The sequence below is a fragment of the Sipha flava genome, unplaced genomic scaffold (assembly GCF_003268045.1).
Source record: "Sipha flava isolate LNK unplaced genomic scaffold, YSA_version1 104_pilon_pilon, whole genome shotgun sequence".
NCBI lineage: Eukaryota > Metazoa > Arthropoda > Insecta > Hemiptera > Aphididae > Sipha > Sipha flava.
The window spans coordinates 2182208-2198738 of NW_020271718.1; the positions used below are offsets into that span (position 1 = coordinate 2182208).

The 16531-nt window shown below is 35.1% G+C and overlaps 1 protein-coding gene across 1 annotated transcript; it reads right to left on the bottom strand.

The window, feature by feature from the left end:
* Positions 1-866: 866 nt before the first annotated feature.
* Positions 867-14292, bottom strand: LOC112683948 (vacuolar protein sorting-associated protein 62-like). Its single transcript, XM_025555210.1, has 5 exons — positions 14090-14292; positions 12399-12637; positions 6168-6445; positions 3365-3584; positions 867-1823 (listed from the first exon to the last, which is right to left on the bottom strand). The coding sequence occupies exons 1-5, from the start codon at positions 14290-14292 to the stop codon at positions 1561-1563; spliced, it is 1203 nt and encodes a 400-aa protein (XP_025410995.1). The 3' UTR covers positions 867-1560.
* Between the last annotated feature and the right edge of the window lie 2239 nt (positions 14293-16531).

Consider the following 16531-nt stretch of genomic DNA (forward strand, 5'->3'; position numbering starts at 1 on the left):
TACTTACGATTTTTATTGCTTCCTAATTTCATTTTATAGTAAGGGTAAAGGTGTTACCGTAATATTTATTTAAACGTTACATACATATTTTTTTACATACACATTCACGTATTTTTTTTTTTTTTTTTAAGAAAGAAATGTAGTACATTTTATTCAACTTTAGTGCGCTTTTCCCTAGGAAGTTTATCCTGAGTAACGCTAACGTGGATCTACATGTATCACAATTCTAAACAGTTAGAATGAAGCGATTTAAATACATTTAACCTCTATATCGTGGTGGATTACAGTGCCGATTTGTATTAAAATGTTGGTTCTTGTTATACTAATAAAATGTAATAGTACTGGCAATACTACCGTAGACATTCATTTTAATCTCTGGGAATATGTTTTAATACACTGTTACTACGATTGTTCATATGCATGTACATGACTCTTGAGTTATTTCAGTTTAAGCATCGTAAACGTGTATACAATTAATACAATATGTAAGCGGTAAGTGATTATAATTACTATTTTACGTTGCGTAATAATAATTTATTAAAAGGGAAAAAACTAATTTAAAAATCCATTGTGACCAGTTTGACTCAATTATTGTTCCGATCGTTTAGCGTTATACCCAACATCGTAATCCATACGAATTAGAATTGAGTAAGTGAATGAGTATACGTGTGTGTATTGCCGGGCCTCCAAAGTACTGTAGCGTGGTCGTATTATTATTATATTACGCTCATAACATCTAATAATGTTCCCTGAGAGACAGGAAGTCGTTGTAAGCCTTTTGCAGTGGATCACGCAGCCCGACCAGACAGGAGTAGTTATACGTATATTATAGCGTAGATGTGTATAGAATATGAAAAACACAAGTCTCCATCGTAACATTCAACGTTTTTATTTACACAATAATAATGACACACGATGCACGAAGATCGTATACGAGTGCCACGTGCACGTGTGAAAAATAATAACAAATTGCAACCGCAGGAAATCCGATAAAATTAGCAGCGGCTACTTTCACTCGGATCTGCCTGTATATACAATGTAAATTATACATGCATTAACTTACATAATACGACATCCAGTGGCGTCCGCAGGGGGGATGATGGAAGATATGCCACTCCCATGGGCCTTTTTTATTTAACTTTGAACTTAGGGCGTTCATCAACGTAATGTGTAGTTTAATCATATCTTTCGAGAACCACGTTTCATATCAGAAATATGTTCCGCGGTGATATCAGGGATAATACATTTTTGTCGTTCCAATTCATGACATCCTTCCCCTTCCCCCATCATACCGAATTCCTGCGCACGTCACTGACGCCATCGATTTTCAGGTCCTTAAAAACTATTGAGACCCATCACGTTTTTTTTTATTGTAGTTATTGATAGAGAAAGAGAGAGAGAGAGAGAGAGAGAAAGAAGAACAATCGAACCGCACAACGCATGACCTAGAACACGTACTGCCGTCGAAAGTCAGGTCATGGTTGATATTCATCGCGCCCATCCGGACGACGGATTTCTCTCCCGAGAATATCGTACGACGAATGCGTCCTGTGACACCGGTCAGCCGGTCGCGTTTCGGCATTGGAAATCGTGCGGCTTCATCGGTATGCCCGTCGGCCCGTCCGTGAACTGGCAGATCTGCAGGCCCATCTTCGACAACGGGTGACACTTGCTGTGCGGGTTACCCCATTTGCCGTAGTACTGCATCCACGGCGGCTGTTTCCCGGACGCCTTCAGTACCTCCACCTTCAGCCACGTCCTCCACGGCGACCCGTAACCGCTGTCGTCGTACAGCCGCGGTATCCGCACGTACTTGTGCTTACCTGTACGAACACGTTCACGAAAATCACGTCAGGTCACGCACGGCCGTCGTTCGCTGCGCACGGGACGCGAGCGCGGTTTTCGAATAAAATTAATCGGGTTTTGGTCGTTCGCAATGCGTACGGTGTTCGGACCGATCTGGACGGATTGCCGAGATGAATTATCTAGATGATTGCTTATTCGTCTTCCATCTTGTCTAGATCAATGGTTTCGACGTATCTAAACATTTGTCTCGGACGAATATTTTACTGATTTAGATAAATTCATCTAGATACATTTCGATCATCAGAATCGCGCAAACAAGTTCATCAAATTTATTTCTTTATTTTCTTAATTAGAGAATAAATAAGTTATGAAACATAAATGACACGATTTACAAAAATGTATAAACAAGAATAATGTTTTTTTCCCGTTGCGAATTAGTAAAAATTGAAAATGTACCATTTTAAAAAATTGGACGCTGCAATTATCGGCATATTAATTATTATTAACATTTGCCTTTCGAGTTATGGATCATAAATTAAATGTCACACAGTAAATATATTAATTATTTATAACTATAATTATGACGAAATCGCTTACCTACATCAAATTAAATAATTATAAAAAAAAACTATAATGTTAAGTTTGCGCTCATTACAAATTTGTATCTTTTTTTTATTTAGGTAAAAAATTACTTTTCTAATCCGAACACTGTTTGTATAGCGATTGATTGACTACAACGAGAATATAAAAAAAATAAGGAGCTCCCGATGGTAACTATCTGAAAACGATCGATTGGACATTGCACCTAGCTATTTTCCCTGTCGAACAAGATGTCGCTGCTTTCCAATGAGCACACGCGTTTGATACCGTTTATTTTATCCAGCGCTGTTACTTGTCCACAACTTCAAAAACGTCAACTGTACAAAATAAGTATTGCATTTAGTTATTATCTACATCAGTAAGTTCATATTCAGCATTTATAAAATGTTGATACCACTATTATCGAGTGCAACTCTTGAGATAAAAATGTTTGTTTTGTGGTCAGAATTTGAGTTGTTCGCGAACTGTTCAAAACGTCCCATCGTCGATTAAATACATTTTATTTCTGGTGAATTTCGAATTAAATAGTCATATGAAAAACATAAATTTTATTGCTTTCAGAATTTAAACGGATTAGTTGGATTTTAAGTGGTTGATTGATTTTTCTTCAAGCTATGTTGTATATTACTATTTTGAAACCGGATAAATGCGGTTTTTTTCAGTAGAAAAAATTGGTATTCAGTTTATTATTATTACTTATTATGCTATAACATTAATCGGATAATCTTTTCGAAAACAGTAATAAATGCATTTATACGTATACGTGGACATAAAAACACTAAGGCAATTATCCAATCGAATGTTTTAATGTAAAAGAGACAAAAAAATTGTCTAGTAATATACGAACACGCGTGTATACTGTCACGTACTAAACAATAAATTCTAGTAATTCTTGCACGCAGCATCTATACACAATATTATAACTACATACATATGCCGAACCACCGATGGATCTAACCTGGAGCCGTCCACAGTCCATGGGAACCTTTGGCCGCGAACAGTACCGGATGATTGCCCTCGTCCGTCAGATGTACCACCTCCGGAAACTTGGGTTTCTGCAAGAACCCTTTGCGCACCTCTTGCCGGTCGAACACGAACTTCCGGCGGTTCCTGTCGAACCGGTAAAACGCACCCGCGTCGTGCACCGACACGTACATCTCTTCCGGCTCGTCATGGCCCTATTATACGTGCATTGAACACACACAGAAAAACGATTTGTAGCGACAACCAATCAACATTGTTGTTATTAAGAGGGCTTGATGTCATCAGCAGCATAATGTTACGATTTACGCGGGACAACCCTTTAAGTGCAAATGCACGGTAGAAGCTCATTTTTATTATTATTTGAAAGAGAATGGACATTATACGGCATGTAGCGTTTATTATTTTTGCAAACAAAAATGGATTCAGAGTGATTTATGTTTTAATTGAAATGTATATTTAATATGTGTGTAACAATTGTAAAATGTTCTGTCTTTCGTATAAAGCTACTGAAATGAGTTATCGAAAAATTTAAAATGCTACATAGTACATAATATTTTATTCTATAAGACGAAAAAAAAGTCTCCACTGTCAATTTAGTCTATTAAATGGTTTTTCCAAATGAATTATAGTTTTTTGTCTAAAAACTGTCAAGAAATTATTAATTTATTTATGGATCCACAGACACGATCACGCGTCTCGCATTCAAATATGTGCGCCAGATCTGCATCTCGTAACGTCGTCGATCTGTATGGAATGTTACAACCGGAGTACATTTTTTATTTTTTATCATCACTTCTTCTTAAAATTATATCATTATTAATATTGTTATTATTATAAATGCTAATATTTTATGGGAAACTAAGTCACAGTGTGACTAATGTGTACAATGCATATTTATTTATTTATTCCAGATCGAGAAAACACGTGTTCCTCTTCGTCACATGATGTTTTTGTTGTTAATAATATTGAAATTCCGAAAGATATTATTACGGGATTGATTTTACAATTAGTGCGTTTTATTATTTTCAAACACTTTAAATGTCTAAATTAAGAATGTCAAATAAGATAGACGCTAATTCAATATATTTTTTTTAACCTATTACTAACGAATTGAAAAGTAATGGGATTAATCCCATTCATGAACATTGACGTAATCATTTCTTTTCTTTTATATCCAATAATGCATATTTAACAATTATTTTTATTATTTTTATTTGTTAGCTCAATTAATTTTCCTTATTACACGATACAGTGAAATACTATAATAATCATTTATAAATTTACATACGGAAACGACCTTCGATCGGACTCATTTTCCAAACGCGATGATTTATTGTTATTTTCAAATGTATGCAAATTAAGAACAATCTATTGATCCTAATATTTTATATATATATAAACTTTCGTATGGCATATATTATTTTAATTGCTACTGGAATATTTATTATAATACATAATTAATTACATTATATTCTACAGTGGCGCGACCGACTAATTTAAAAGACAAAAATAATATTACAACTAACTGTAGTAATATTATTTCTGTCATAACATGTTAACATTGAAGCCCCACCATTAATCGATGAAACTTACTTAACTCGAAAGTATAGTGTTCCCGTTTTCAATACAAGGTAAGCCATTATTTTTTTTTTTTTACTAAAACTAGATTATAGAGATCAGAGGGGTAGTTTGAAATTCAAAAGATGAGCGTATGTAATTTGCGCCAAAAGTGACCGAGAAAGTAATATATGTACTCTACGCAACGTCTAAAATAGTATATATGTAAATTGCCACACAAATTTGTCAAAACTGGTTCATCATTTAGTCATTACATCTAACATAGTTTTATTTTCTATTCCATTTCGTATTATACTCCGAGAAGTTTTTAATAGTTTAAAACATAATTCAAGTTGAAATTTGTAAATTTGTGATAAAATATTAAAAATAATTGATAGATATTAGCTGAAACAAAACAGTTTTCATTTACATAAAAATCAATGTATATCAATATTATAAAATACATGATAACATGTAAATCCTTTAACTATTTATAGAATTACAGTTTGACCGAGTAAGCGCAATTATACTTACGGGCACGTGGCGCAAAATACATACAATTAACATTTACTGCCTGTAGGTGGCGAAAATTACACGCGCTAATCGACGGCATGAATAATCATCGGCCCTGCGAAAGACCTGCGCGCTGAATCGGATTCGGTGCTTTAGAGGGACATGGACTAATTGGACTGCATATATTTTAGGGTCAGTGTATGAATTGTGCTCTTTATATTTTACGGTCAACCGTTTTGAGTCCAAATTTGCCTGATATTTATTGATCAATTGATTACTGGCTAAAGCGGCTGGTTTTAATATATTTTATAACAGTATCGGGAATCGTATGAAACGTTATTATTATTGGCCTTAGGGTTTATAGGTCATGAGTTAAGTGCTCCCCTTAATTCGTGGGTGGTAAGTATTGTAAAGGTAGTAAAATACTAAAAATCTTACAATGTATTATGCATTAATACTCGCAAAAAAATCCTTTTTAAATTCCTTAGGTAATGTAAAGTGTATAGAACGCAATTGGTATATCGACCCTAAAACGTTTAGAGCACAAGTGGTACATGAAAAGGTAAATTTAAATGCAATTGATAAACTCCCCTTTAGAGATACAAGACCCGTCCCCCGTCGTCAAGGTGTCTCCGAGTTACGCGTACAGCACTGGAACCGGTCGCGCCGCCGCAGTGTTACGCGCAACATTTCTAAGATGTACGCACGTTGAACATGAGGCTCATGTGTTCCCAGTCGCCCACGTGACTGCCAAACTCTTTGAGGGTGCCGAAACACCGGTTATTGATGACGGGCAAGGGCAGCGGGCCCAGCACTCCCATGTCCAGCGTGCATATCGGTTTGCCCTGGCTGAACGGGAAGAACAGCCAATACGATACGTGGAACTTTTTCCGACCGCATTCCGTCACGTGCGCGTACACCGGCACCCGGGTCGTGTTCGGGTTTTGTCCGTACAGCACAGAAGTGCCGTTCTCCAACAATTGTCCTGCCGGAAACGAAAATCGTACAAGTTTTTTTTAAAAATTTTTTATCATATTATCGCATTGAATACGCCCAAAACCGTTATAGTCACGCGTGCACACGCACTTATACCTGCGCATCCGCGTACTTGCACACGAGTAAAAATACTGTTTTTACGGGGGTCACGGGGTGTTCCGCAAAGATACGGGAACACGAAAAACTGTTGGACGTTTCGACTTTCGTTTTCTTTAACGTTTTCGGAAGATTAAACTCCTTTAAATTATCTTCAACTTTTTCGATAACAAAGAAATAAAAAGTTATTTTTCTACATTTTTACCAAAACAAAAAAACTATATGTGCATAATAGAGAGAAAAAACAAAATTTAATTAAGTATCTTCGTTGTCTCAGAATATATAGAAAAGGGTATATATTCGCTGGACATTCGCTGTATATATTTTGTCGTGATAGCCGTACCGTGTAGTATCACTCTAATGTTTCGATCAGTCAAACCAACCGAAAAAGAGAAAAAGTCGAGCGATCAAAGTCCTCAGCTGTCGTGGTTACAAATACGGGTGGGATGAGGCTTTACAGGAGAACACATTAGACTTTCATTAGGTTCGGATCGCATAACAGTAGACATGTACTCGTATGCTGCGGTAAACCTTACAGGTCGTTTTAAATTTTACTGAATAAAAAAACCATGTTCCTGGTGTATTTGTTATCTTTTGCGGTACACTTGCCGCGCACGGCATTCGTTTGAACATTACGTGCCGTTTTTCGTGTATTCTTTATTACTCACACGTTACACAGTACAAAATTATACAACGCACCGCAATAATGGTACAAGTACCTACCTACTACTGCACGTTATCCGTAACTGACCGCATTCGCTTTACTTGTGATGTGTGTGGGACACGAAGTGATCGTCACCTAAACATGCTGCACAATCGTCCGACGAACGAACGCGGTCGTCATGCCGGTAGGTAACGCGCAATTGTTACGTAGGTATCGTTTCAGTACGATGTTATGAACGTCAATAAAACGTACGACGCGCTTTTGTTTTCGATCGTTTGAAAATCCGACAATGGCTCATTATAAACAAAATAAAACGTTCGTTTGTGTACACGCTACGAACGTAAATTACTCTCGTACAGCATCGCGATGTTCTTTCAACATGAACCGCTTGAAACATATCGTCTTTAAACCGTAAACGATCGTCTACCGGAAAAAAGGGCGAATTTAGTATCAACAGAGATGTCCCACTGTGTACCACGGTTGTATTAGAATAACATAATGCAATTATGATCGTCTGCAGTGCGATCTTGCTGCGTGCCACGCGGGTGATTTGAATTATGTTTCTTAACTCATCGGGCGATCGATTTAATGACTTAATGAACACTATGAATTAAAAACCGCAGCACCACTTTATTAAAATCTTTACTAGTGAACTGCGACAGTGAATTAATGTGTACAGTGAGTACGATAAAAACCTCCAGCAACCAGGTACACTATTTAATGTATGATTGGAATTATGGATATTGACAAATTCAACCGTGGAAACAGTGATCGACCGTTTGGAAACCTCATCAATCATCTTCGACCTCATCACAATCATGGAACATAATACGAGTAATAACTTAAAAGGGATGCATGATGCAAGCTACTCGACACTCTTTGGGGGTTTATTTTATGCAATGACGATTGACGGTATGGATGCATTCGAATAATTTAATACTCAACAAGCTTGTATCTTCTATTCTATTTTAACAGTTGAATACGTTTCAATGTGTATGATGAAATCTTTGTACGTATTACATTATTATTATATTGTATCAAAATGATAAATTGTACAAAGAAGTATTTCTTTGTACAGAGTGAATACAGAGTATTCTGTTGAATGCTGAATTCGTTATAAGTGAAAAATGTTTTTATCATCAAAAGAAACATACGATTTTGAAGAAAAAAAAAAGACGAATAATAGATTAGATAATAAAATAAATAAAAATTTGAGATAAAAGAAAAATATCATAGAAAAATAAATTATGTACGAATAATGATGACATCAGTCAGGTCTTAATTTCGATAAAATCATAGTTATTAAATGTATTTTTATTTTTTTGTAACTGTCGTCAACCCGGGGTGAATAATTATCATTTCATATAAATATGTCATAATTATTATCAAAGTTATTATTCACAGTTCATCATACTATTATCAGTATATTAAATAATTAAATACACAACAAAATAAAAAGAAAAAACACAATTAATTCCATGAAGGTTACAACGTAAATAGTAATTATATTTATAGTTCAAAAAAGGTTTGTTTATCCGTTAAAAAAAAAAATTGTTCGTAGAAGAACTTTACAATGTGATTGTGACTGTCTAATATTTATGAATAATGGTTGTAATGAGAAAAAGGCTAACTCCAATCATAAGTTTGGCCACTTTTCAAATAGTCATTCAAACATTGTACCTATATAATCAAATATACGATTAGATTGCATAAAATGTTTGCGCGACAAACAGACAACGGATGAAAAATAATTGAAAACAAATTATTAAACATTAAATTTAATTCTTAATTTGAAAATTCACGTCAGGCCTCCCCGTTGTAATGAAAAAAACAAACTGTTTTATATTTAAACACTCATAATTTTTTTATTTTACATTCAATTAATTATTTTTCTCTCATCAGTAAAATATAAGAATGCAGAACTTTGTATTATAATTTTCAAAAATTTTTATTGGACCAAAATTGTTTTTTTCGAAATTTTCAAAAAATCTAAGAAACATGAACATTTCAATTTTCTATAAATAGTTAAAAATAAAATTTGATACATATACCATCTATAACAATCGGTAAAAGTATTTAGTAAAAAACCATATTTAATCGTATATTTTGCGGTATTTATATGATTTAATTATTAATTAATAACATAAAGATAAAGATAATTAATTAATAACATAAAGTTCTGCCTGGTTTTTGGAGGAGGAAAGCTTTGAATGCTTTTGAGAGGGCTTAGACCCTCCAGGCCCCCTTAATTGCTCCTATTCTGTCGACCGTTTCATGGCTTGTATTTCCAATCAAGCCCAGACTTGGGTGTACGATGGATTCACTCAAAACACCCGTTTCCCTGGATGACAGCATAATCCCCCGTTCCTCTTGGTCAATGTTTCGTCCTCGCTCATGTTACTGTAAAACGCTTGTATCATTATATTATAGCCTTCGTGATGTACATGATATCATGTACTGTACTCGTGCGTTTACATGAATAGAAGTTGTCCGATGCGCGACCCTGCCGCCTAGCTTAGGGTTACCAGATTATATTTTTCTGAACCCGGGACTTTTTGAATGGATAAATATTATACATATATAATATTATAAATATATATACATCGCCATACGAAAAAAGAAAATATATATATATATTTTAATGAATTATGTATAGAAGCAATATAATAATAATAATAATAATAATAATCATCATTATAATAATTCATATTCTTAGTCTTTGAATTTTTTGGGGTCCAGAATTTCTTCTGTTGATTTTACTATATATTTGAGTGATCCACAAACTTGTTTTAATGAAGACTTGTTTCCCAAACTTTGGTTGTAGAATTCTTCATAAGATGTATTATTGAAGCACGTTTTTATAATATACCGTTTTTATATGTAGTTATAATCTTGAATTTGTCCATGTGCTGTTCATCAGAGCATTTGAATCCGATAAAACAAAAATTAATTCAACAACTTTTAATAGCTCAGAAAACGCATGATTGTTATCAGTAAACATTTTGAAAATATATGTCCAATTATTTTCTATTTTTTGACAATGCTACTCGTCATTTTGTTTCAAACATTTTGAATTGTTCGAAAAAACATTTATTCATCAAAATTATGATTGTTTGACATTATAGCGTTTATAAAGATTACTGATTTTTTGTTTTTTTTCCCAATTTAACATTGTCTTTGGGGCCAATGTTATCCATAACATTGATTTTAAATTAGTTACATGTTGATTTGAATTATTCCATTTTTTTAAATAGTTGTAACACAGTACATAAAATTCATCACATTAACTTTCAAAATTAGTTTTATCGATAATTCCTCGTCCTCAAATTTTGTTACGAGATTTTCAATTTCTACCTTGAGAAACCGATCCTTTCTTTTGTTTTCAATTTTCTTGATATTTTATTGAGTAAAATTTTGAAACCGGGACAAATCGCTGTCCTGAAACACTTTTTCGGGACACCGGGACACTTGGTTAAAAACCGGTAGTGTCCCGGTAAAACCAGGACGTATGACAACCCTAGCCTAGCTTTATATGAATACGGATGTGCAACCATAGGACAGGTAGGGCCACAATGCGATGTCCTTATGGTAGAGGTTTTTTTTTCTGAACGTCTTACAGTTATCGAATTGGTTTTGTTTTACCATAAGATTTGGACGGGGTGGTCTCTGCGAATCCACCCCGACAATGTGGGCGCCTACGTCACGTCCTTGAGCACTAGGAGAACACGCACAGTCCGTTCGCAACACAAACGGGTGAAATATAATAAGGGCAAAAAGTCTATGCGATTACTACGGTTTTCCGAGCATCACGTTGTATCATGTTTCAGGTACAATCGAAAGTGTTACGTAATCATAAAATCGCTATCGGAACGATTCGCACGTCGCAGTTTCGGTCATTCTACATCACCGGACTCGGCGCATACACCCGCACACACGTGAATTATGGAAATATTGATGACACCATGCGCCAAGTGTTACAAAAACGATTAGACCCATTCTTGCGATGACGCGTACGACGCGAAAACGAAAAAATCGTAAACATGCACATACTCCACGAGACATGACGTGTTCGACAATCCGGTTATAACATAAATAGGCACGTGTACCTAACCGCTAAACAACTGAATAATATATACATCCGTTTCGAAAACATGTGTTATAATATAACGACTGTTACGTCTTTCCTCACCCATCCCATCGGATACCGCACCGCGAGTTTCTCGTGAGTGTTGATTTTTTCGCTCGGGGAAAAAAAGAAAAGACGAAAAAAAAAAAAAATGATTATAATAATAGAAGGAAAAAAAATGTTACACAATCGTGGCGTGCGCGTTTCGCACAATCGGTTACTCGCCAACGATGACGTGTTCGCTTTTATACGGACACATTATATTGCTCGTGTATAAATGCGCGTGGTATACTACGTTGGAGGCGGACGCGCATTGCTGAAAGAGCATAACCGTGTCTTTTACACACCAACGGTATTTTTTTCCGGAATAAGCCGTGGGCCACTGGGTGAACAAAACGTAGCAAAACCTTATTAGCCGTTCAAGAGACATTTGACCGAAGGGATTACGATTCGTATCCGGTGCAGGTACGCTTAACGGTAAGATTGGGAAGAATCAGAAAATGAATCAGTATAATATTACATTGAAAGGGAAATGTGCAAGATTCAACGTCGTCAAACGCGACTAATGAAAAACTGAGACACTGCAGACGAATGCATCGGTCATGACTTTACACGTATGCTTCACGTAAAAAGGTTTTCGTCGTCAGTGTGCGCATGCAATGCATGGCGATTTTTACGCGTGAAATATTTAACATAACTGTGTCGGTTCGACTAACACTGTCCGACGCGGTTTTATCGCGTTTTTCCAGTGCGTTATCGGCCTCGGGTATACACTACGGATCAGGCACGAACGTAGGAGAAGAAAGTGGTTCGGGGTTGATCCCCCTGAAATATCAGAAAAAAATGTTATGAAAACATGAAACGACCAACAAATGTAATATTTGGTATTTTAAAATACCCTACGAGATTTACAAATACATTTTTTAAATATATATATATTATATATTGAGTAATAAAGCATGTTGTTTATCGAAATTGTACATTTTTTTCAACCCCCATTCCCCTAATTGTTTTCCCGTATTCAGCTCTGCTACGGGTACATATACCCAGACTCACCGACTTCAGACTTGGTGACCAGGAACCACGTCTGTGAATCCGGCCCCATAGGCACTTTGATATGCTGTTGCACGTCCGCCAGCGAACGTGGTCTCGGCGTCACGTGGTTCAAGAAATCGGACACGGAACCTGGCAGAAACTGTTCGTCCGGTGCCAGCCATATGAGCGGTGCCCAGCGACGAACAATCTTCTCAGCTGAAAAACAAAAACAAACGGTTGTGAATAAACGGTCCACGAATTATGTAAAAAATAATATTATATGTATACATATGTGTAATGTAAGATACTGCACGATTGCGACGCGACACACGATACAAACCGACTGTAAATTATAATTTTAAAAATGACATGGCATCAAATTTTAAAACGTGCATTTAATTTGAAGTACTTCGAAATGTATATTCGCCTAAACACAAAAGGGTTATTTGTTTTGTAAATTTTGCATTTTATTCAAACCTATTGTGCGCAGAGGTAAACAAGGTTCTTTTATTGTTAGACCATTCACAACATTTTATTAGATTATTGAAGAGTCAAAAAAACACAGTGATACATAATGATTCAAAAGTTACAGATAGATAGTATTCAATATACTAATACAATTAAAAAAAAAAAAAAAAAAAAATGTTATTCAGCAAATTAATTATACAGTATATAAAGAAGTAGAAGATAATTGAAAAAAATTGAGACCAATCATAAAATCAATATTGTTTTGTGAGCAACATTATATCGTTCTTTTAGGAAACACTGCTGATAAAGGTAATTTTGGTGATTTATTGAAATTTCGGATTGATTCAGGTGATAATATTTTATCGAACCATTTTGACACAATCTCTGGGAAATCCAAATATGTACGACATAGAATTCAAAATGAAATTATTAAAGTTTGTGGTCAAGTAATTTGTAATGATATTGTATCCCAAGTCAATAATTTAGTTGCATTTTTTTTACTGGATGATGGAAATAGCAGATATTCCAGAAAAGTAACAGTCATCTATTGGTGTAAAATATATTCATATTAATCATATAGTGCATGAGAAATTTATTGGTGAAATGCATGTTTTAAATGCAGAATGTGTATTAAGAAATATAATAGAATCAACAGAAAAAATATGGTTTAAATACGTTGAAACTTATTGACCTAGGGTTTGATGGTTGTTCAACCATGAATGGTAAAGAAAATGGTCTACAGGCAATTATACAAAAAATATATCTAACTGCTTATTATATTCGTTGTGCTTTCTTAAGTTAACGATCAAAATTCAATTCCTGAAATCAGAAATACTATTGGTACTGTAAAATAAATAATTAAGTTTTTTAGAGAAAATATTTTGAGAAAAAATTTATTCCAAATATTTTATTATCTTGTGAGATACGTTGGTTAGAAAAGTACAAATGTATACATTTGATAAAAATTTCATTGAAATCAAAACTGTTGTAGAAAAATTATCTATTAGTTCAGAACCTAATGCTATTACAACAAATTATGCATTCCAACTTTCATCAGCCGTATCAAATTGTAATTTTTTGATTAGTTAAAAAGTAATTGCTTATTATTCTTCTGTTCTAAAACCAGTTGTGTCCAAATTATAATGTACAAGTGTTAATTTCCATTCTATTCATACATTTATTAAAACTGAACTTCTTGGAATAAACATAAAGCATCTTCTTCTTTCTTTCTGTGCCTTCATAACTCTGTAAGAGTTTTGGCTGCCACTGTCACTGTTCTCCAATAATCACGATCCTGTATCCTCTCCTCCCAATTTGTTACTTCTAACCTCTCTAGATCTTGTTGCACTCCATCCATCCATCGTTTCTTCGGTCTGCCTCTAGGTCTTCTGCCTGCTGGCTTGTATTCAATTGCTGCTCTGACTTCATTTGTTTCGTCTCGTCTCATTGCGTGTCCAAACCATTGTATTCTCTGTCCCTTTATATGACTTGTTATGGGAGGTACTTAGGTGATTTCTCTTATTTCTTTGTTTTTTCTTCTACGCCACCTGTTTATTTCAGAATCAAAAAACGGTCCACATATTGTTCTTAAAACTCTATTCTCAAAACTTCTGAGTTTTTGTTCGATTTGTACTGTCGTCGGCCATACCTCACATCCATAGGTTAGCGTTGGTCTTACAATGCTTATATATAGTCGTACCTTTGTTCCTCTAGAGAAAAGTTTTGATTTAAAAAATTTTATTAGTGAGAAGAAAGTTATTTCCGCTTTGAGCAAGCGACTAGTTATTTCAGTGTCCCAGTCATTGTTACCAGTGATTGTTACACCTAGGTATTTGAAGCTATGTGCTTTCTTAAATACGTAATTATCTACTGTAAGATCTTCCTCATCTTTTTCAGGCAACGTTTCCATTATTTTTGTTTTTTCCTCATTTATTTCTAGACCAATCTTTTTTGCTTCCTGTATGAGTGTTTTGGTATTTCGCACAATCATTTCCTTGTTTTCTCCTACTAAATTCAGATCGTCTGCAAAACCTAATACGTCTAGCGTGGTTTTGCCAATATTAATTCCGAGTTTATTACTTTGTACACTGCGTATTACTTTTTCTAATGCTATGTTGAAAAGTATTGGCGACAGTGCGTCACCCTGCTTGAGCCCTGTTATCACTTCAAATTCTTCGGACAATGTACAATCCACTCTAACTTGATATCTTGTTCCGTTCATACACATTTTTGTCAGTGATATGAGTTTTATAGGAAAGCCGAACTCATACATTATATTGTATAAGCTGTCACGATGTATGCTGTCATAGGCTTTTTTGAAATCTACAAATACTTGCCATATGTTTTGCCTGTACTCGTATTTCTTTTCTAGGAGCTGCTCTATAGTTGCGAGTTGGTCTATTGTGGATTTGCCTTTCCGAAAGCCACACTGATAGTTTCCTATACACTCTTCAGCCAGTGGTTCTAATCGTCCTAATAAAATTTTTGAAAAAACTTTATATACTGTATTTAATAACGATATCCCCCTATAGTTGTTGCAGCTCATCTTATCTCCTTTTTTATGTACCGGGATGACTATAACCTTGTTCCATTCTTCAGGTAGTATTTCCTCATTCCATATGCGATTGCATAACTCATAAATCGTTTTGTGCAGTTCTAAGCCACCATACTTTATAAGCTCAGCTGGTATCCCGTCTGACCCGGGGGCTTTCCAGTTTTTCAGTCGGTTTATGGCTCTTAATGTTTCATCCAATGATATATCCTTAACTTCTTGTTCAGCTCTCTGATCTTCCCATGCTGGTATTGGTGTAGCTGGTATCTCTCCATTCAACAGCTCTTCGAAATACTCTTGCCACCTCGATGCTTTCATTTGCGGGTCCAATAATATTCTATTATGTTTATCTTTTATGGCTTTTAATGTTGGGTTGTACTTTTGGTGTCTTTTTATTGCTGTAAAGAAATTTCGGACTCTTCCTTGTGTGTAATCCTGCTCTGTGTTATGTATGATCTCGTTCATATACTTTCTTTTTTCCCTCTGTATAACTTGTTTGCATCTCTTTCGTTCTGTCTCAAATAGTTCTTTGGATTCTGCTGAAAGATTTCTCAGATAATTTTGACGGTAATCATTTGTTTTTTAGTACTGCATTTTGGCATTCATTGTTATACCATTTCTTTGCTTGCTTTCTGGCTTCGCCTAGTGTTTTTCTTGCAGCTTCGATTATAGTATTTCTTATAATAGTCCACTTACCACTTGTTTCCAGCTTGTCCGTTTGGTTTGCCCTTAACTTTTCTGTGAGCGATTCTACGTATTTTTGATTTTCTCCTTCTTCTCTAAGCTTCTCTATATTGTATTTTGGTATTCTATTATTTGCTTCTTGAACCTTCTTCAGCTTAATTCTGAATTTCGTAATGACCAAAAAATGATCTGAGTCACAGTCCGCTCCTCGATAGCTTCTTATATCCGAAATACTTGATTTGAATCTTTTGTCAATGACCACGTGGTCAATTTGGTTAAATGTGTTTCCATCAGGTGATTTCCACGTATATTTGTGGATATCCTTGTGTGGAAAGAAAGTGCTGCTTATGGTCATGTTCCTTGAGGTTGCAAAAGCTATACTTCTCTGGCCATTATCATTGCTTTGTTCGTGAGCGCTGTGTAATCCAATTGTAGGTCTATAGATGGTCTC